The following is a 20,408-nucleotide window of genomic DNA, read 5'->3' on the forward strand; positions in this document are numbered from 1 at the left end:
TCAATAATATTAATTAAAAAATTTACTTCACTAAAATAATTAATTCATTATTATTATTATTGTTACATAAAATGCAATGTAATCGGAACTTGTTTACATGAAAACCAAGCAAGCTTAAATTAAAGGTGATGATGGAGTCTAAAGACATTCTCACACAAGACCTGAATCAGCCATATATCCTCTGTTTAACATGATGGAAAAAACCATCTCAGCACGTTTCACAAAATCATCCTTTACTGAATAAATTCTTGCAAATCTAAGTAGCTGAGATGAACAGACATTGTAACCCATTTTAATTGGTACATTGCTTCCTGGAAAGGTGTACAAAACTTCAGGGAAACTGAAAGCATCAACTTTATGATATACAGTTGTACTAAAACCATTCTGTCCAACAATAAACCAACACATCCAGATATGGAGCAAATGTACAATCATTACCACTCCTGTTTGTAATCAGGCTATCTGGATGAATCTTGTGAAGCAACCTTTCCAAAATATTATTGTTAACCACACAAATATCATCGATATAACAACATGTATGAGATCATCTTTTAGCTCATCCTAATTTTTTTCTCCTTCATCAGTTTCTGCATAAATGAAAATTCACAGAAAATAAGAAAAATGTCCGCTAGTCGGGGACTGCAATTCCCACCCATGGGAATATCCTTAACTTGTTGAAGTAGTATCCCACAAAAAGTCACTAAAGTTTTAAATACAATAAAATTAACATCATTCTTAAACTTCTGCATATCAAAACAATGAAAACTTCATTTTTTTTTTTTAGAAAAGAATGCTCCATCAGGCCTGACACATAAAAACTTATTAAAAGAGTTAAAAACCTTGTCAATCACTTTGAAGAGTGAACCCCTCACTAGTACTAAATCCAAATTCGTTCATAAAGTTGAAAAATCAAAAACTTCACCTGACTTGATATTGAGGCATCTAATTCTATCTAAAAACTCGAAAGAATAATTTATGCTCCAGAAAGTGTTAATACCAGAATTCTTCTCAATTGCTAAACAATATTCCCTGAACTGTTCCCGAGCAACTTGTAAGCCTGAGTTAACTATAACTGATAAATGTTTTGCAGAACACTGCCTGGCACCTGCTATAAACCTATACTTGTACAGGTTCTTATTAAGCTTAGGGATTCAGAAAAGTCGAGGAATACAAAGGTTTACCTTTTTTACATTTAATACCGAAATTATTAACTAAAACTTCATGATGCTCAGACGTAATAGCTTGGAGTGACTTATGACAAGGAACATATGTGCTATTTCCTACACTTGTGAAAGTAACCATATCAATGCCTAACTCTCTCAATATAACCTCTACTTAAAACTTTTTACAAACCACAACAAAATTATTAGCAGCCTTATCTGCTCGAGCTATTATGTAGCTATCATGGAGATCCTGAATGTCTTCACGAACACGCGGCTTGTTCAACACTGGTTTAGACCGACCCAGTGAAAGCATGCCCCGACTACTAAAAAACTTAATACTGTTATCCAGGACTTCCACAATTCTGTTAAACCATGCATTAAAACTGTTTACAGATAAGTTAAACTTTGTGCACATTTTGTTAACAAAATTAGAAACAGAATCTACAGTTGAAGACCTAATGCAGCTCCAAGGGTGAGTAACTGGTTCCCAAAATTTAGATCCCATTTTCATCAGATCCCTAATTTCACTATTAATAATTATTTTCAAATCCCTAGAAACTACATGTCCACAAGGACTGTATAAAAAAGGGGGAAGACGAGCATGCACAGTCAGTTTCCAAAATGTCCTTTACTATATCTATCCTTCAAGTTTTAAGAAATTTACCATAATTGAATAAGGATTGTCCTTTAGTCTTGGTGAAAATGAAATAAACCCTCATTGGGGTTCACTCCCTAACTTTATCGGGTAATAAACCCTCCACACTACTATCCCTAAAATAGAATGAAGGTGAAGCCTATCTACCTGCTTGCTGGAAAAATTACAAACTAAGAACTTGTGGATCCCATCAACTTTGGGAGTAGACTTCTTCACCAGAACCCTGCAACAAATAGCTATGGTCAAAAACGATCACATGTCATATGAACCTGCTGAACTCTGGAGAATATTAGTTTAGAATTGTTTGGAACATGATCTCAGAAGAACATAAAAATCATGAGAAACTTTTCCTTCATAAAAACCTTTAAGTTGATCAATTATCTCTGAAATTTCCATTTTTGGAGCTGTATGACGCCGACTATGACACCCATGACTTCTGGTTCTCCTTCTGATTGGATTAGCAAAATACTCATTACCAAAAACATTACCTTGAGAAACTGACCCAGTAACTTGTACCATCATTAAGGCCCAAAGGATAGATCACACATCGTGTCCTGATACAAAAATCCTCATTGCGTCCTAGCTCAACATTACTCTTTATTATCAAAATCATGAACATTAACTCGGTCTATAATTTGACAAGAACAACTTCATTGAAATGATTAGCTAAAGAAGTCTTGATACAAGACAATACAGCAGAACTATATACATTCAAACGTTGATGTCAACATTGAGAAGTTTTATCAACATTGCAATCCACAATCTCAACAAGTGAGAAGATAAATAATGTACTTTGATTTACATCCCAACAAGCCCTTGCCGACGACTCCACCCTCTGCCATACCATCTGTCATCCATCAGACCGGCAAGCAGCATTTTCTTCGCTCACTGCAGATCTGGATAAAATCACAAACTGGTCCAACACGTGGAACATGTCTTTCAATCCAGACAAATCTCACACTCTCTTCTATGTCTACATAGAAAATCTATGTCTCTTCGAAAGGACCGTTTAGAAAACCCCCCCATCCACTTTCTCAACAATCCTCTGGAAGAAGTCTTTTCTTTCAAGCTTCTGGGTCTCACTATCTGCCATGACCTTTCCTGGGAAAGTCACATTTCCAACCTCGCCTCAAAAGCCAGTCGCCGACTGGGAATCCTCCGTCGTGCAAAGTCCTTCCTCAGCCCTCTTGAGCTCCTGACCACTTACAAAGCTTTTGTCCATAGCCTGATGGAGTACTGCTCTCCCCTCTGGGCTGGTGCTCCTGCCTGCCACCTTTCTCGGCTTCACGCTGTCGAAACCAGGGCATTTAAGATCATCGGCATCTCCCGCAATAAAGCTGAGTTTTTGGGCCTCTCACTCAATCACGACAGGTTGGTCGGTGGTCTTTCTGTCTTCTACCAACTCCTCTCCAGCCTTGCCCCCCCTGCTCTCTCTGCGATTTGTCCCCACCACATTTCCACAGGGCCCTCAAGGTCCGCCAACAACCCCCTTCTGCTAAAACTACCAAAATCACGAATCACTGCTCATCTTCACTCTTTCATTCCTCTTTTTTCCTGCCTTTGGAATAAACTTCCTCACTCTATTCTCTCCCATTCTTCCCTCCAGGCTTTCAAAATAGCTGTTCACCACCTCTTATCTTCCCCCATCCAAATCCTCGATCTTTTCTACCCCCGATAATCCACCCAAGCCCACTTCCTTCAATTCCCCTGCTTTCCTTCCTGAAAGTCCCTGTAATGTCCATCTTCTCTTCGCCATGTTCCACGTCCCGTCCCCATCCCTCTCCCTTCCACAGTTCACCTAATGTGTCTGTTCCCCACTGTTTTGTCCCTTCCACTCCCACCCCTCATGTCTCATGCCCCCTTGCTGTGAGTTGTGTGTTAGCTCTCATACGAGCCTCGACAAGGTATACAAAAAAAAAACACACAATCGACAACAAAAGCCTTCCCTATTACGTGACAAACAAAAGTTTCACAAGGTCTAAAAACTTTACAAAGCAAACATATAGAGGAATTACACTTTTTAAAAACAGCTTTAGAAGTACTTGACAAAACATACTTACTCATTCTGACACTATGCTTTTTCGTTTTTTGTAAGTCTGGCATTACTCTTTTATTCTTAATTTTATTATTGTCACTCTTATCGGTTTTTGACTTCGTCCGGTTGACTCAGACCACACAAAAGAGACGGCTGACAGGATACCTATTGGAGAGGGAGTGCCTCACTTGAGGTAGGCATTACCTGGTATAGAACTGAAAGTTCTCCCACCTACACTGACAATGCCTCGCGATTGGGGTGTGACAGCCATTACCCAAACCTTAAAACTGGATCAAAGTCAGCAGCTATTGGTTTTTCATGAACACGAAGGCAGGCAGCTCTTGCCTCAAAAATGAAGAGAAAAAATAGGGTTCAGGTATGGGGTGGAGGTGGGGGGTGGGGTATTAAAAGGGGAAATAGGAATAATGATAGGTATGAAACAGTTAAAGTAACTGTGAAAGACTAAAAAGAGGTATGAAAGAAAAGGAAAATACCAAAAAGATGTCAGGAAGAAGACAACACTCAAGATCCAGCAATAAGAATGTTTGATTAGAAATGTAAAATACTTGCTGAAGTACCCGGTGTTGCCCTGGGAAATGCAATGCAATATGTATTAAATATTTCCTGGATGACAAATTGGGGAATGGTGGCCTAATGGTTTTGTATGAATTGCCAATCTTGGGCATTGCAAAATGCACTTGGACTTGTATCAAAATGCTTCACCTTCCAAGGATGTCCGATATGCTACTCTGGTGGCTGCTTGTTTTGCACGTTGATCCTCAACCCGAGCCTGTTTCTGCTCTGGAGTCTCACATGACTTGTAGACTGCCATTCTCTTTGCATCTGATTTGTTTGTGCTCATCAGGGGTCTTTTCTGGTGGCATGTGCCAGTATTTCTCATGCAAATAAGGTATGTTAATATATTTCTTAACAGAAGTGTTCCCTTGGGAGTTCCAGATTCTGTGCTCCAATGTACATCTTACCGTGAAGTGCTCCAGTGTGCATATTACCATGCCGATCTTTATGACATGGTACATTAACATTAAAAAAGCAACAAACAGATCATACAGAGATGAGAAGGATTTGAGGTAGGGGGGAAACATACCAAGGGAATACATAGTTTCCATCATTAAACCTCAACATATGATCTTCAAAGTACATATGACTCAATCGTGACAGTGTATAAGCATCATACTCGCTCAGGCCTGGACACAGAGGTGTTACAATAAACCTGTGTAAAGCAATCTTTTAAATAACAGGTGCACATGTAAACACATAATAAATATATTTGTGTTCATAACAAGTCACTGTAACCTCAACATACAATCCGAGCAAAACATATTACTTGATCGCTCCCGGGAAGAAAAATGCAAACAATGTATTAGCACAAGACCCAATCGAGGCCTGAAGGCCAATTACCCGATTTAATTTTTTTAATCCAAAACATAGCCCTCGACCTTCCTCTGGATGAAAGAAGAGGCCATACAAAGTTTGGTTAAACTGGTTCCTGCAGGGTACAAATGCATAAATGAACAAGCAAACAAACACACAAATAAACTTTCTTCTTTATATATTAGATATACTGTACTTATTGAAAATATATACTTCATCGGAAAAGTACTCTTCTCCAGTGACGTGAAAAATCAAGCAAAAGTATCTGTCCCTCGTGACGGGAAAGGTTGAAGTTAATCTATCAATTGAAATTATTTCATGGACCCTAAAAATTAAATTAGGTTGCACTCTGTTTCTCTCATAGCCAAAGCTCTGAGCAACTTATACTGCCCACAACAAAATGGCGGTACAACATTGGACAGCGAAAGTTCAATTTGTCTAAAAAGAGGGTAAAATATCGTGCTTGCGAAATAAAATTTTGCATCAGTATTATTCATGCCTGTTCTGCCATCAATACAAAAGTGAATGTTGAGCTTTTCAAATGCATGGACAGTGTGACACCACAGTTCGCAATATATAGCTATCTCTATCTCTATCTCTATCTCTATCTCTCCCCAGCCTCTATCCTTTAGAGCAAGCACTCTAACTCTTAACAAATTACACCATCGAGTCCACCGATAATTAAGTTTAAGCTTATTTTGGACCTCTTTGAAGTTTATAATGAAATGTTATTTTTGGGTCACAATGCTAAATATGTTTTTCTTTAATTAGATGATGGCCTTGCACTGCAACCTGTGTTCAAAGGCTTTCAGTATAGGTCACTGTTATGAATGCTGAGATGATTTGTTCAACTTTGTGATAACCATACTCTGTCATAGAGCACCAGTGCCGCCGAAGTAGCTACCTCAAGGCGCTGTCACACCTTGATGATTTAGCCAGCGTATGCCGACTTATGAAAAATTTGTCTAAAACGCTGGCACACGTCGAATACGTTAAGAGCATGCTGAAAAACACTGCCATATGTCGTAGTACGCTGGCTTTCATCGTTGTACTTTGCGGTTGTCCTCAAATTTTAGCATGCTTGAAATTTTACGACGTATGCCAGCGTATGACTCACACGTTCCGCTACGCTGGCCATAAGTTGTAGGCATGTTATGCGATCGTTGACACACGTTACTTGTAAGTTACTCATAAGTCAAAACACGTTGAGGTAATGATTAGCGTACCCGAAACTTATTTATAACCTATGAGTAACGTGTTGTAGGCACGTTACACGATTGTTGACACACGTCGAGGCACGCTATGCGATCGTTGACACACGTCGAGGCACGTTACTTGAAAGTTACTCATAAGTTGAAACACGTCGAGGTAATGCTTAGCGTACCCATAACTTATTTCTAACCTATGAGTAACGTACTTTGAACCTATGTGTAACGTACCTCCAACTCATATTGACGTATGTAGACGTATTTGATTGACGTCTTCCGGACGACCACAGAACTTACTGAACGTGTTTCTAATTTACAGCTACTGTATAATGGCATATTGGCAGCATTTAAAAAAAACAACAACAATAACTTCCGATATTTCGGTACTTGCCGTTACGTCACGTCCGATTGCCTCTTCAGTTTGCTCATGTCTTATTCTTAGTTCCTCCTCTGTGAATATTTTCTATTTGAGGATATTGTCACGTCGACGTCGAAACTTAAAAGCAAATGGCCGAATATATTTTAAAATTTGTGATCTAGAAACAAATTGTGACCCTAACAAATCGTCTAGAAAAAAACAAAAAAACAAACAACTTCAGATATTTCATCACATGCCTTCACGGAACCAAGAAGAAAAAAAGAAAATGTGCCTTGACGGAGAAAATAAGTTTCGGGTATGCTAAACATTACCTCGACGTGTTTTGACTTATGAGTAACTTACAAGGAACTTGTGTCGACATGTGTCATCGATCGCATATAGTGCCTACAACTTACTCCCAGCGTAGCGGAACGTGTGAGCCATACGGCGAGTATGTCGTAAAATTTTCAGCATGCTTGAAATTTCACCATGTACGAGACGTACCACGAAATATGACAGCGTACTTCATCGTTTTTCAGCATGCTTTTAATGTATACACAACTTACCCATAACGTATTCGACGTGTGCCAGCTTGGTTCGGCAAATTTTTCACAGATTGGCATACGCTGGCTAAATCGTCAAGGTGTGACTGCGTGGTTGACATTTCCAATTCTCATGTGGTTATGATTTAAATTGGCGTGCGGCAGGTTTTTAACAGGCTATGCCACGAGTTCGTCGGCGATACGTGCAGCGCGCTATGCCTAAGTTAAACCATCGTTGGGCATAGGTTGTGAACGCCGACAACAGGCTAAGCATTCGTTGGTATAAGTTATCTCTAAGACAACGAAACGTTCTGTGCCCGTTACTAATATGTTATGCATACGACCAACACGTTATGAATACGACCAAAACTTAAAAAAAAAAACATCAAAATTTCAGCGTACGCCAACGTTTTACATACATTTTTAGACGTTGCCATTGCTGGCTAAATCGTCAAGGTGTGACAGCGCCTTCAGCAAGGGTTATAATGGGTGGTGTGCCATTGTCTTCCTCGCAGTCGTTCAGGCAGAAATTTGTAATTTATTAATTGTGCCACCGATAGCTCACCTAATCTTCGTGAAAGACACTGTGGGGATCTTTAATATCCACTAACTACTGTTGGTAGATGGGATGCCCTGTTTTATGTCCATGGCACACATATTGATGATTCACCCAGTCTGTGAAACACCAGGATTGCTGTTTATAGCTGGGCTGAGATTCAATCCCAAGATAGAGAGCTCAGAGGTGAGTGTGCGGACCTCAAGGCAATCCTGTCAACCCAGGTCATATCTTGATGCACGATTAATAAACAAACTGAGATTCCATCCCATGTTATGTATCTTAAAATATTTATTTTTTGTTTCTTAAAATAATAAAATAATAAAAATATATATTTATTTTGTTCTTTAAATATATCTCATTTGGTATCATGCATTTCTTCTGGTAGTGTGTTGAGCTTTGCCTTTGTGTGGAGTTTTTTTCAAAAGCAGCGTGAGAGGCAGCCACTGGTAATGGGAGACAGCCAAATGTGTGAATGTATGGACAGACGCCACACTTCGTATTATATAATAGATCATTAACATTTCGGAAATTATAAATTAGGGATTTATTTGACTATTGTCTCTTTCCAAGAACTTTTCGACACCCCACATATATGTTGCTTTATCTTTCACAGGGAAATGATTTTGCCTGGATGCTGGCACACAATGGCTTACCCTTTTTGAGATGCTTTGAAATAATTCACATCTACAAGCTATACATGCAGAGGCTTTTTTCTACAGAATATGTTTGTCACAGAACTATAATGTTTATCACAGAAAAATATTTCAGTGAGTGAAAAAACAAAAATCACATTCACAGTGATGATCCTACTTGGGAATAAATGATACCCTATTATGTATACAATGATGATGCTATAAAAGGACATTTTAAACAATTTGAACAAACAATGAAAAAGAAAAAAAAAAAAACATGATCAAATGGGATACCGGTAGCAATTCAATTATGTAAATACAAAACTTTATCTCAAAGTAGTGTTAATTAGAGGGGGTTTGGGAGGGATCCGTAGCTAGACTGTGGTCAGTGTAGTATGGTCCATGTATTTCAAGGTTAGATTGCCATGTTACAGGGATCTGTCAGAGTAAGTTGTTAAACGTGATGCTGAGGAGGCAGCATATGTAACTTATAGACAGGGTAGACATTAATTTTGGATGTAAAAGCTCTTGTTTGTGGGTGGAGTTAGGTGTGGCCTTTCCACCACAGGGGCACATATGTCACAGGTGTGCAACTAGGCCGATTATGATCTCCCTGGCAGTGCGTGCCAGCCAGGGTGGTGCAGTGTGCTGTGCGGCCGGAAGTGACATTGTACATTTATTTTTATTGGGGCCGCCCTGTAGGTGGCATCCCAGAGGAATACTCCATCCAGGAGGAAGAGAGAATGGGGTTGACCAGAAGGGACCAGGAGAGGCTAATATGGAAGGTCGAGCATGTGGTCTGTCAGTTGTATACGTATGCAGCTTGGGGTTTTCCCTCCCTTCAGTGTACGTATATTGTTCGTGGTGCTGAACCCAGCATGCTCTCTAATGACTGCAATCCAAGCTTTGAGCTTCACGAGTCTGAATGAATGTACCTGTCGGCTACCACTCAAATGGATCTTTGTCATATGGTGTCTATGACTTCTGAGTAATGTGACAATGACTACCTCAACAGCGTAACATTTTTGAAACTTGTATTTCAAATAAACAGAAACAAAGTCAAATGAGGAAGTTCACCATTACATACAATATCCAACTGTGATTCCCACGTTAAGCCGTTTCCATCCAATGTCTCAGTCCTGCCGGCACAACTCATGCGTGTTCACCTCGTCCTTCGGGGCTATCGATCCTTCGATTCCCGTAATAGTGTCCTTTCGTGTGATGGCCCGTTCAGGTTGATTTCAAGAGCGCAAAAGAATTCTTTCCCAATCCACAATCTTCATGAGTTTTAAACAACGAACTTACAATTGGCTCCGCATGTTAACAACTGCTCTGGACATTAACACCTCGTTCAATCATCAGAGTTGAATTGAGCACAGGAACTATCAAACACATGGCTCATCACATGTCACCCGTCCCTCTACACCTCTCTATTGCGGGTTTATAGAGTATCACAGAATGATCTCATGCCTTCCAGCAAATGAGATTCTAGTCCAAACTGGAAGTTTTTTCTGAGACCGTTCCAGCACCTTCATGAATCTCACCAGGCAGTACAATACTGTCATGTACAGTCAAAATTAGCTCATTACATCAAGCAGTTTATTTTACAATTTACCGATCCATGCAACAAGAAACATACAATGTAACCGTCAATTTTAATCGTTCATTCACAGGCATTTACTCATGCTTACAAATACCACAACATCTCACTTTTAACTGATCTGGTCCATGGAGAAGCTTGAGGCAGAGAAGATTGTGGTTCACTCTGCAGAAGTTTTGGGATACACCCAAGCTGGTAATCACCCTGTCTTTCCAGAGGGGAAGAAAGACCTAAGCACTCGGAGGAGGACAAAGAAGTGCCGACCAGGATGCCTCTTTGGGGAAAAAGATAAAGACGACCACGTCGCCTGGTTGAAGGCCTACTAATTGCTGGCCCTGCTCATGGCTGTGTTACTTCATCCATGGACACCATCATCACTGGCTCTCATCTTGCCCCTGGTTTCTAAACCAGACTGCATTACGTCCTGAGTCCACCCTGCACATCATAGAGACAAAGGGAAGTCCCCCCTGCATCATTGCCTTGTCGTATGAGTGTGATCTCTGGTGCCCGGTGGGTTAGGTTTTGTATTTTATTTCTCCTTCTTGTATACAAATTTGCATATCCCCATTTACCTCTGTGTCTTTAGATTTGGTTGGTTTTTTACCCTCACCGAAGGAGAGGGTATTGCATTTGGGTCCGTTTGTTTGTCCGCACAGAACCTTAGGGTTTTTCTCCGCAATCGCTTGTCAGATTGAGACTAAATTTTCACCAGAGGAGCGAATACCCATATAGAATGTTGTATTGATAATTATGACATAATAGGTCACGTGGTGTGGCAGCCAGGTTGGAAAAACGGAAAAACTTTGGACCTCTATCTCAAACCAGTCAGGAAAAAATTTAAACTTGGCACACGGCAGGTACTCCTCATGGGAATAAGTGTGATTAAAAAAATATATCATGGGTGCTTTCGCTTTGCCGTCATAATTGCACATGCAGAATGCTACATCGGATCAGTATGAAAAATTTTTGAGCATCTGGGGATAAAATGGTCCACAGAAAAGAAATTGATGATGTCATCAGTCATGTGATTTGGCAGCCATATTGTTTTTTTTTTTTAAACCTTCAAAAATCTTCTTCTCTGAAGTGGCTGAACAGATCAAGGCAAAACTTTACATGTATGAGCCTAGTGCCTATCCATGAGGAACAAAAGCTTCACACATATGATGTCATAGTCCACATGGTTTGGCAGCCATATTGGATTTACTCTGAAGCCGATAAAAATCTATTTCTGCAGAATGGCTGGGCAGATCAGGGAGAAACTTCACACAAATATTTCCCAAACCATGGGTGTGCAAGTTTGTTCAGGAATAATTAATAAGGTCACATGGTGTGGCAGCCTTATTGCATTGAAGAAAAATATTAAATAATGTTTTCTCTGGAACTGCTTAATCAATCATCATGAAACTTCACAATTCTAATCTAGTTGTGATGAAAAATACAGGTTCTAAATTTCAACTTGATCGGACGCATGGTCTGGCAGCCAGAATTATTAAATTTTTGATCTGGGTTCTTTTTTATTTTATTTATTTATTGAATAAGGCTCACTTGGATGGGTTTGAAGGTAGAGTAGGAGCAGCTGAAATGTGAATCCTATCCAGGTTCCTCCTGATGACTTCATCTTTTCTTTTTGCTTATTTGGGTTCCTTCTGATTACTCCAATGCAGGACTGTTCCTATTTGGTCTTCCATTGATTTGAATTGAATTTATTTTAATCCCATTCTAAATTCAATTGAATAATAATAATAAATAAGTCATGGGTCAGGGTCAGGTGTCCAATCAAAGCGGGGTGTTTTTGTACCCAGTCATCACTGCCAGCAGTTATAAAGTGGTAGTTCTAGTTCTGTCTCTTTTTAATTACGTAGCAGACCACTACACAAATGCCACACAAAATACACCACACAAAATAAGTCCTGGCGAGGGTCTGCAATCTCTGATTGCTCTTTTTCTTGTTTCCATTTATTATAGCGTCTTGTCGACCCTCTTACCTGTACTTTGCTGTTCAAATAAACCCTTTAAAATGTATGAAAGTGTGTTTCAGCAATTTACTTTCCGTGTGTGTTTACTGTTGATTTTTGGCTCATTTGGGCAACGTTGGAGAATGGTAAAGTAGAGTAATTATCGAACGCAGTGCCATAAAGGACCGTTTTTACCATCTCTCAGGCCAAAAGGTCCCAACTCTGAGGGATCCTGTACTAATGGGTACTCGGTCATGAAAAGTTATTTTTCCACAAATAATGAAGAAGGAAGATAATTCCCAAGATTTAAACCCAGGGCAAACAGCTCATAGGTGAATGTACACACATCTAAGCTATCCTGCCATCCAATAAATAAATATACAAATGACATAAGACCATACAAAACTAGAAGCGCACTCAGTAGACCACATACCTGAGGGCCCTGTCACACCTTGACGTTTTAGCCAGCGTATGGCAAGGTATCAAAATGTATGTAAAACGCTGGCGTACGCTGAACTATTGATGTTTTTTTCCAGTTTTGGGCGTATTCATAATGAGTTGGACGTTTGCATAACGTATTAGTAACGTACCCAGAGCGTTTCGATAATATATAGATAACTTATATCAATGAATGCTGAGGCTGTTGTCGGCGTTCATAACCTATGCCCAATGATAGTCTAACTTATGCATAGCGTGCGGCAGCGTATCGCCGACGATCACGTGGCGTAGGCTATTAATAGGCTGTGGCTCAACGAATCAAATCATAACCGCACTAGACATCGAAGTGTCAAGCCACTGTCAAACCTTGACGTTTTAGCCAGCGTATGCCGACGTATGAAAAATTTGCCTAATATGCTGGCACACGTCGAATACGTTATGGGTAAGTTTTGTATCAGGGTTTTGTACCCCCTATGCTGACCTCAACAATAATTTGTGGTTGAATTCAGTGACCTGATGTGCATATCCTCTTGAAATTTCAAGTCAATGGGATGAAAATTGACGATTATAGAAATACCTGCTTAATTGCTGACCTTGGATCGATGTTGACATTTTGATCCAAGTTGATCTCAAAAATAATTGGCGATTTGAATTCAGTGACCTGAAATATAAATCCTCTTCTAATTTCAAGTCAATCGGATGAAAATTGAGGTTTTTAGAAATCTCACCTAAATTGTTGACCTTGGACCTATGTTGACCTTTTGACCTTTAAAACAATAGCCTTCTTGCTTATGATAAACTCTACAATGTGGTGAAGTTTCGTGAAGATCGGTTGAAAATTGTGACCTGTAGGCGATAAACAGACAAACAAACAAACAGACAGACAGAAAGAAAGAAGATGTGCAGAGCACGATACTTGCAAAATCCAGAAAAAAAAATTTGACCTCAAAAATAATTGTGTGGTTCAAGTCAGTGACCTGAAATACACCCCCGTTCAAAAGTTTTAGAACACCCTCATTTTTCCAGTTTTAACTGAAATTTAAGCAGTTTAATGTTTCAATGTTCTCTGAAATTAAAACATTGAACAAATAAACAATTGCAGATAAAAAAAAATAAGAAATTATGGAATCGTTTTGTTGAACAAAATTTAATCTAAATTTTTGACTCATCAAAGTCGCCACCTTTTGCAGATACAAGAGCCGAAAATACTCGGGGCATTCTTTCTACAATGGAAATCAAATATTGTTTGGAAAGTTCTTCCCAACACTGTTGCAGAAGTTCACACAAATATGTTGCACTTGTAGGTTGCTTTGCTTTCACCCTTCTGTCCAGTTCATCCCAAACCAGCTCGATGGGGTTTAAGTCTGGAGACTGTGCTGGCCATTCCATGATCTGAAGCCTACCGTCTTGTTCTTTTCTTCTCAGGTAGTTTTGACAAAGTCCGGAGGTATGTTTTGGGTCATTATCTTGCTGTAGGCTGAACCCCTGACCAACTAGGCGTAGACCAGAGGGTATTGCATGGTGCTGCAAAATGCTATGGTAGCCTTTTGGTCCAGGGTGCCAGTCACTCTGTGCAAGTCGTTGACTCTGGATCCAGCAAAAGAGCCACAGATCATCATGCTTCCTCCTCCATGTTTGACAATTGGTGTCACATACTGAGGAACCATCCTTTATCCTCCTCGACTGCATACAAAAACCCTGCATGATGAACCGAAGATTTCAAATTTTGATTCATCGGTCCATAAGACCTTCTTCCAGTTTTCAGTAGTCCACTGGCGGTACTTCATGGCCCAGGCAAGCCTCTTTTTCTTATTTTGCCATCTTAGCAATGGTTTTCTTACTGCCACTCGACCTGTCAAACCTGCAGCTCGAAGCCTTCTCTTTACAGTGGAAACCAAGACTTCCTTCCTTCGACCAGTGTTAAGCCGTGCTTGAAGCTGCTGTCCTGTGAGCTGCCTATCTCGCAAGGTGTTGACTCTCAGAAACTTGTCTTCTGATTGTGTTGTGGCTTTGGGTCTGCTTGACCTCTTCCTGTCAGTTTCCTCCAGTTTCCAAGTGTCTTTTGATGGTGTAGGAAACTGCACTCACTGACACCTTGGCTTCTTTACAATTTCTCCAAAAGAAAGACCTCCACTTTTAAGGGTTATAATGGTCTGTCTGTCTTCCTTTGTTAATTGTCTTTTTCTCGCCATTATGATAGCAATATACTACCTCCTGCAGTGCAATATTGTCCAAATAATGCTTCAGAGGGTTGAGCAACACAGTCTGTTCCAACACTGTATTTATACAGATAGAGGGTTTGTAACTAATCAACAAAAGTTTGGACACCTGTAGGAATTGTTTGCATCAACTTTCAAGGCTTGATTTACTTCCATTGCTGTAGAACAGCTGCAGTTGCTAACCCATTACTTGTTCCCTGAAAAGGGCCTTTTTAACTCTGAAATTTCCATTATTTTTCAGTTGTTGGTGACGTAAACTTTTTTTAAACCTCTGGCAGTTTACCGCTTAGCTTTGTACCATTTCAGGTTATTCACTGGACTTGAACTGCTTAAATTTCAGTAAAAACTGGAGAAATGAGGGTGTTCCAAAACTTTTGACCAGTAGTGTATAAATCCTCTTCAAATTTCAAGTCAATCGGATGAAATTTGAGGATTTTAGAAATCTCACCGAAGTTGTTGACCTTTGGCCTATGTTGATCTTTTGGGCCTTTTGACTTCCTAAACAATAGGCTTCTTTCTTATGACAAACTCTGCCATGTGGTGAAGTTTTCTGAAGATCAGTTTAAGATTGTGACCTGTAGGTGATAAATAGAGACAGACAGAATAACAAAATCGACTGACCAATTCACTTGAAAAATATTCGATTTTGCAAACAAACAAACAGGGATGAAAGTAACAAACAAACAGGGATGAAAATATCACCTCCTTCCACCTTTTGGTGGCAGAGGTAACAAGCAAATGTGTCCAGATGAAAATCCCAAAAGTATAACAGAATCTAGAATGTCTGCGTTGTTGTTCTTCTAACTCGTCACGACACAGTCATGTCTTGGTTCTAATGTACCTTTAGGCCATCCTGGCACCCCTCATTCACCAACAATCAACACCTAATAATCAACCAAATTCTCTTCCAAAAACTTTTCTCACCTGCCTATATTATCGTATGCATCGTGTGGTCCATTATCTCCAAATATAGTCATTCATTTTAAAGATGTTCTGTCTCTTGATGTCATTGTTCTGCAAGAAGTAAATGTAAAAGGTCCTACTTGAGCCTTTGAAGGTGTCGAAAACAACTCTTTTCAACATAATGAGCAACAAATATTCTACTCGAAACACAACAGATAATCCAACCTGTTCAGGTAACTAATTACTCCGTGCACTGCATTTGTCAATATGATGCCTTGTAGAGAAAAAGGAAAACCATCCCAGTGTTTTAATCCCATAGAAATGAATTGTACAGCAGCTCATCAAGTGGAGCAGAAGGAAATGGTTACTGACCATCAAATGGGTTAACAGTGACTGCAGCTATGCTCCCAGCTGCACACCCTGACAAGAAGGAGTGGTAGAAAGGAACGTGGCCATCAATTCCACTGGAGCCCAGCTTGTTGAGATTGGCAAACAGTGGAAAGTAGATAATAGAAAAAGGAACATCCCTAAACAAAGAAGAAGAAAAAAAGAGAAAATAAAATAATTACACGGAGAAAACGAATGCAGGTGTTTATCAAAACCAAAGTCTCTTTTGCAGAGATATTCGAAATTATTCGCATTCCTGTCCTGTATTTAAATACAAACTGATACTTTCAGCCATCTTTTGATACTTTTACTAAAGCATTTTGATAACAATAGGGTTCAACAAGATGGCGCACTTATCTTTGAGCTGTCTAGTTTGGGTTTGATTCCCAACCTGGCGAAACATGCTGGTGCTTCACAGGCAGGACATGACATCAAAAAGAGTGCCGTCTGCTCGCATGAGCTGGTGGATGGTAACTATCCCATAATGTTTTATGTCAAGGGTGGGCAAGTTATGGACGTTACCAGAGCTAAATTCAAAATTCTTCTGGAAATCCATTCCTGTTGAACATTTGACCTGATATGAGCAGCAAGACTGGAGAAAGATCTCAGGCAACCCCCCCCTGCCCCCCTCTTGGGCTGAGCTCACAATTGCTTTGGATAAATTGAAGCCGTTAAATGGTTTCAATAGGTTAGAATTGGCATTGGCTTAGCGGTTAGAGTGGCTGGCTTGGGATCTAGGGTCCTGAGTCCGAGTCCTGCCTGCCGCTGAATTAACACCAGGTGGGGTTGACTCAGCCTATCATAATCCTGAGGTCGGCAAAATGAGCGCCAGTGTACTGGTAATGGGGGCAATTCATCAACAGTCCTGAACCAATGATGCAACCAGCAGCCACAAAGGCTGCACGAGTGTGTGTGTGTGTGTGTGTGTGTGTGTGTGTGTGTGTGTGTGTGTGTGTGTGTGTGTGTGTGTGTGTGTGTGTGTGTGTGTGTGTGTGTGTGTGTGTGTGTGTGTGTGTGTTTGGGTTAGAACAGAGGCAGTGGACAGTTTGAGAAAGCACTGGTGATTCTATTGTGTAGCTGTATTAACTGTATGACCGAACATTGACAAGAATGGTGAAAAAAACAGATCCTGTCAACTACAGGCCAGCCAGCTTGCTTTCAATTTCAAGCAAAGTCATGGAATACATAATTGCAGCAGCAGACATCAAGTCTTTCATTTTCTCAAACGGTTTCATTCCTAACTATCAGTATGGATTCTGTCCTCTACACTCAACTTTGGATGGGGTGCTGCTTCTGCTGCAACAATGGAATCAATCAAGGGATGAGGGTTGGGGATTTGATATAGTCTGGCACCTTGCCCTGCCTGCCTTGCTTGCCCTGCTTGCCCTGCTTGCCCTGCTTGCCAAGCTTTCTGCCAGAGGAAGACAAGGTCACCTTCTTTCCTGGTTCGCTGATTTCCCCCATTCATGCAGTCAGTGCATAGCTTACACCTGAATACTCTACTCTCCACTGCTCTCCCAGTAGATGTTATAGTATCCCAAGGTAGTATGCTGGGTCCACTCTTGTTCAGAATATATCTGCTGCTCTGGAAGACGTCATTTAATGTAACATAAGACTTCACATCATTCTACCCAATTACACCTCCGACACAAAATTACGGGTGAGGTTAGTATTAGTAGACAAAGCAAGAGTAATAATAATAGTTTCATGTTTACAAATACAACAATAATCACAATGAAATTTGTTTAAATGTTAATGTTAACACTTATCGATATTGTTTACGAAACACCCCTTATTATTAAACGGACTAACTCATGCACACAGCGGAATGTTGTCGTTATTAAAATCAAAGATGTGTCCAAAACACCTGTCCGAAGGATGAAACAAAACTTCCCCAGTGATTCTGAAAAATGGAAATATCTCTACAAAAGGGGAAAATGATTGAAAAATTACCCAAAATTTACTTTTTCATTACACAAACAGCAGAACCAGAAAAGGGACCGAGTTCGAACATATGAGCTGACGTGTGTTCCATTACCAATCAGCTTGGAGAGCGTTTGCCAAGTTGGGTAAGCACTTAAGCAAGCAGTCCAATGAAATGGTTGATAAGGAACGGCTAGCTGGGAAAGCAATAACAAGCTGAATGGTAATGGAACACACCGCATGGATCAGCTTTTTGCACGAGCTTGTGTCTCCGGCTGGAGGTGAGATGAGGCAATGACCGTTATTCTAAACGTATAAAAATAAAATAATGACATTTATATACAGGAGTGGCCGGGGGGGGGGGGGTGGGGGGTCACATTATTTTCATTACTGCCAATTATTGTATTGTATTATTTTACAATACTCTTATGTTAATATTATTATTAATATGCTATTGTCATTATTCTTATTACATTTGACATTGACACCTACTATTGGTCTGGTCGCTCTGATGGTTACCATGCCCAGGGAGTTGCTGTAACTGTGTCCAATAAGTTGACTCCAATGGTAATTGAGGTAACACTGGCAATGAGCGTATTATGAGACTAAGGATTCGTCACTCCTTGAGTGCCATTTCCCTGGTCTCTGTTTATGCTCCGACTCAGGTGAGTGATCTCACCATGGATGCATTCTATGCCATGCTCAGGTCTGTGGTTGATCGGTGCCCCAGGCGAGATACACTTCTCGTCTTGGGGGATTTCAATGCATCGACTGGCACTGATAGGGATGGTTATGACACGTGTGTTGGTCCCCATGGGTCTGCAAATGTGAACCAGAATAGCACCAAATTCCTTGACTTTGCAAGAAGTGACTTTGACTTTTGTAGCGAGGGAGCCTCGTGAGTGGAGGTGACCAATGGGCTGACCACGTGCCTCCTGGTTGCAGCAGATTGATCCACATCTCACGGATATGGGGATGAGCCAGGCATTTGCCTGGGGGATGGCCAGACAGAGACCCTTGGAGGACCGGCGAAAAGTGGACGCAGCGATGCGCTGCTCCGGCGCATGCTCCCATACCTGACCTGACCTGACCTGACCTGATGTATACTCTGGGTTTTTGCCAACAATGTATCCAATGCTCGTTAATTTATAATGTTTCGTGTTAATCACAAATTGTTTGCATTTTCGTCTCAAAATGTATGATAATGTAAGTCTTTGCTTCGGCATACCATCTGCAGGCTAATTATATATTTTCATGGTGGCCATTTTGAAATTCAAAAATGGCCATCATCTTTGTTCTTTGTTCCTTTCACATTTGTTTCTAAAAAAATTTCACAATTCCCTTTATTCATTCTAATTCTTGCTTTTTCTTCTTTCATCTCTTTTACTCTCTTTTTCTCTATTTTGTTTGCTTTCTAAGGAGAAGTGAATTCTTGCAGGAATTTTTCTGTTTGGCTCACTAAGCTGCACCTGGATGGGTTTGTGGGTTGTGGAGTAGTGGCTGAAACCTGAATCCTATTCAGGTTCCTCCTGATCTTCCATTTGATTACCCATAATATAATTTGTTTTGCTATTTGCCATCATAAATATGACGACAACATCACAAGAGCAACTACAACTTATGTTTAATGACAACTATTCCATAATGAATCTCCATTTTCAATGCAGGTGGCCATTTTGGATTTGGTCCCCTTATCAAGTTCGAAAAAACTGACACCCGATTTTTGGTAAACCTTTATGACCTGAAGATACAAAATCAAGTAAAAGTTTGCTTTCAACAGACATTTGACACAAAATTACAGAATATCTCACACATCCTCATCTGTAAACTCAAAGTAACCATTTACACAGCAATGATATGACTTACTAAGCCCTAAAGAATGATGGGGCGCTGGAGAAATATCCTACAGGTATGTGCACTCACCTCTGAGCTCTCTCGTATCTGTTTGAATCTCGGATTAGCTATAAATTGTCACCCTGGTATTTCATGACCAGGGTGATACATTAATTTGTGTGCTGTCCCTTGTATCGATGTTAAGCTAGGTGTCCTATCTGCTTGCCATAGTTGGTGGACATTAAAAGTCCCACAGTATCCTTTGTGAAATGTGCTGAGTTATCTATTGCATGGACCGTGAACAAATTTCAAATTCCTGTCCAAATCAGCTGCAGTCGGATGTTAGGCCTGACTCACTGGTTTGTTAAAGAGTTGAGCCAAACTTCCCTCTTGGCCAACCCCACAAAGAATGTGGCACTTGTGCTACTACTAGATTAAGGACAGGGACAAAGCATTCAAGTTTTATTTGGAGAATAGAAGACACGAGAGGTAATCAAACGGAAGACCCCAAAGAGCTAAAAAGAAAAGATGGAGTCATCAGGAGGAACCTTGATAGGATTTTGGTTTCAGCTACTACTCCACAAACCCTCAAACCTGAGTTCGAAG

At 40.3% G+C, this 20,408-nt stretch overlaps 1 protein-coding gene and 1 long non-coding RNA gene across 7 annotated transcripts in view; one reads left to right on the forward strand and one right to left on the reverse strand.

Moving 5' to 3' along the window:
• Window positions 1-20,408, forward strand: part of LOC147027183 (uncharacterized) — a 96,104-nt gene that overhangs the window by 43,442 nt on the left and 32,254 nt on the right. The window lies entirely within an intron of this gene.
• Window positions 1-20,408, reverse strand: part of LOC147027184 (mitochondrial glutamate carrier 1-like) — a 92,496-nt gene that overhangs the window by 9,792 nt on the left and 62,296 nt on the right. For all 6 annotated transcript variants that reach the window (XR_015058721.1, XM_085883385.1, XM_085883384.1 and 3 more), the window contains one exon: window positions 16,032-16,186. Coding sequence is in view for 5 of the 6 variants with exons in the window: in XM_085883385.1 (XP_085739511.1) it covers window positions 16,032-16,186 (155 nt within the window). In the remaining variant the exon portion in view is untranslated. The remainder of the gene's footprint in view (window positions 1-16,031; window positions 16,187-20,408) is intronic.

This window comes from Eptatretus burgeri, chromosome 5 (genome assembly GCF_056783735.1).
Source record: "Eptatretus burgeri isolate ZD-2024b chromosome 5, Ebu_testis_v1, whole genome shotgun sequence".
NCBI lineage: Eukaryota > Metazoa > Chordata > Myxini > Myxiniformes > Myxinidae > Eptatretus > Eptatretus burgeri.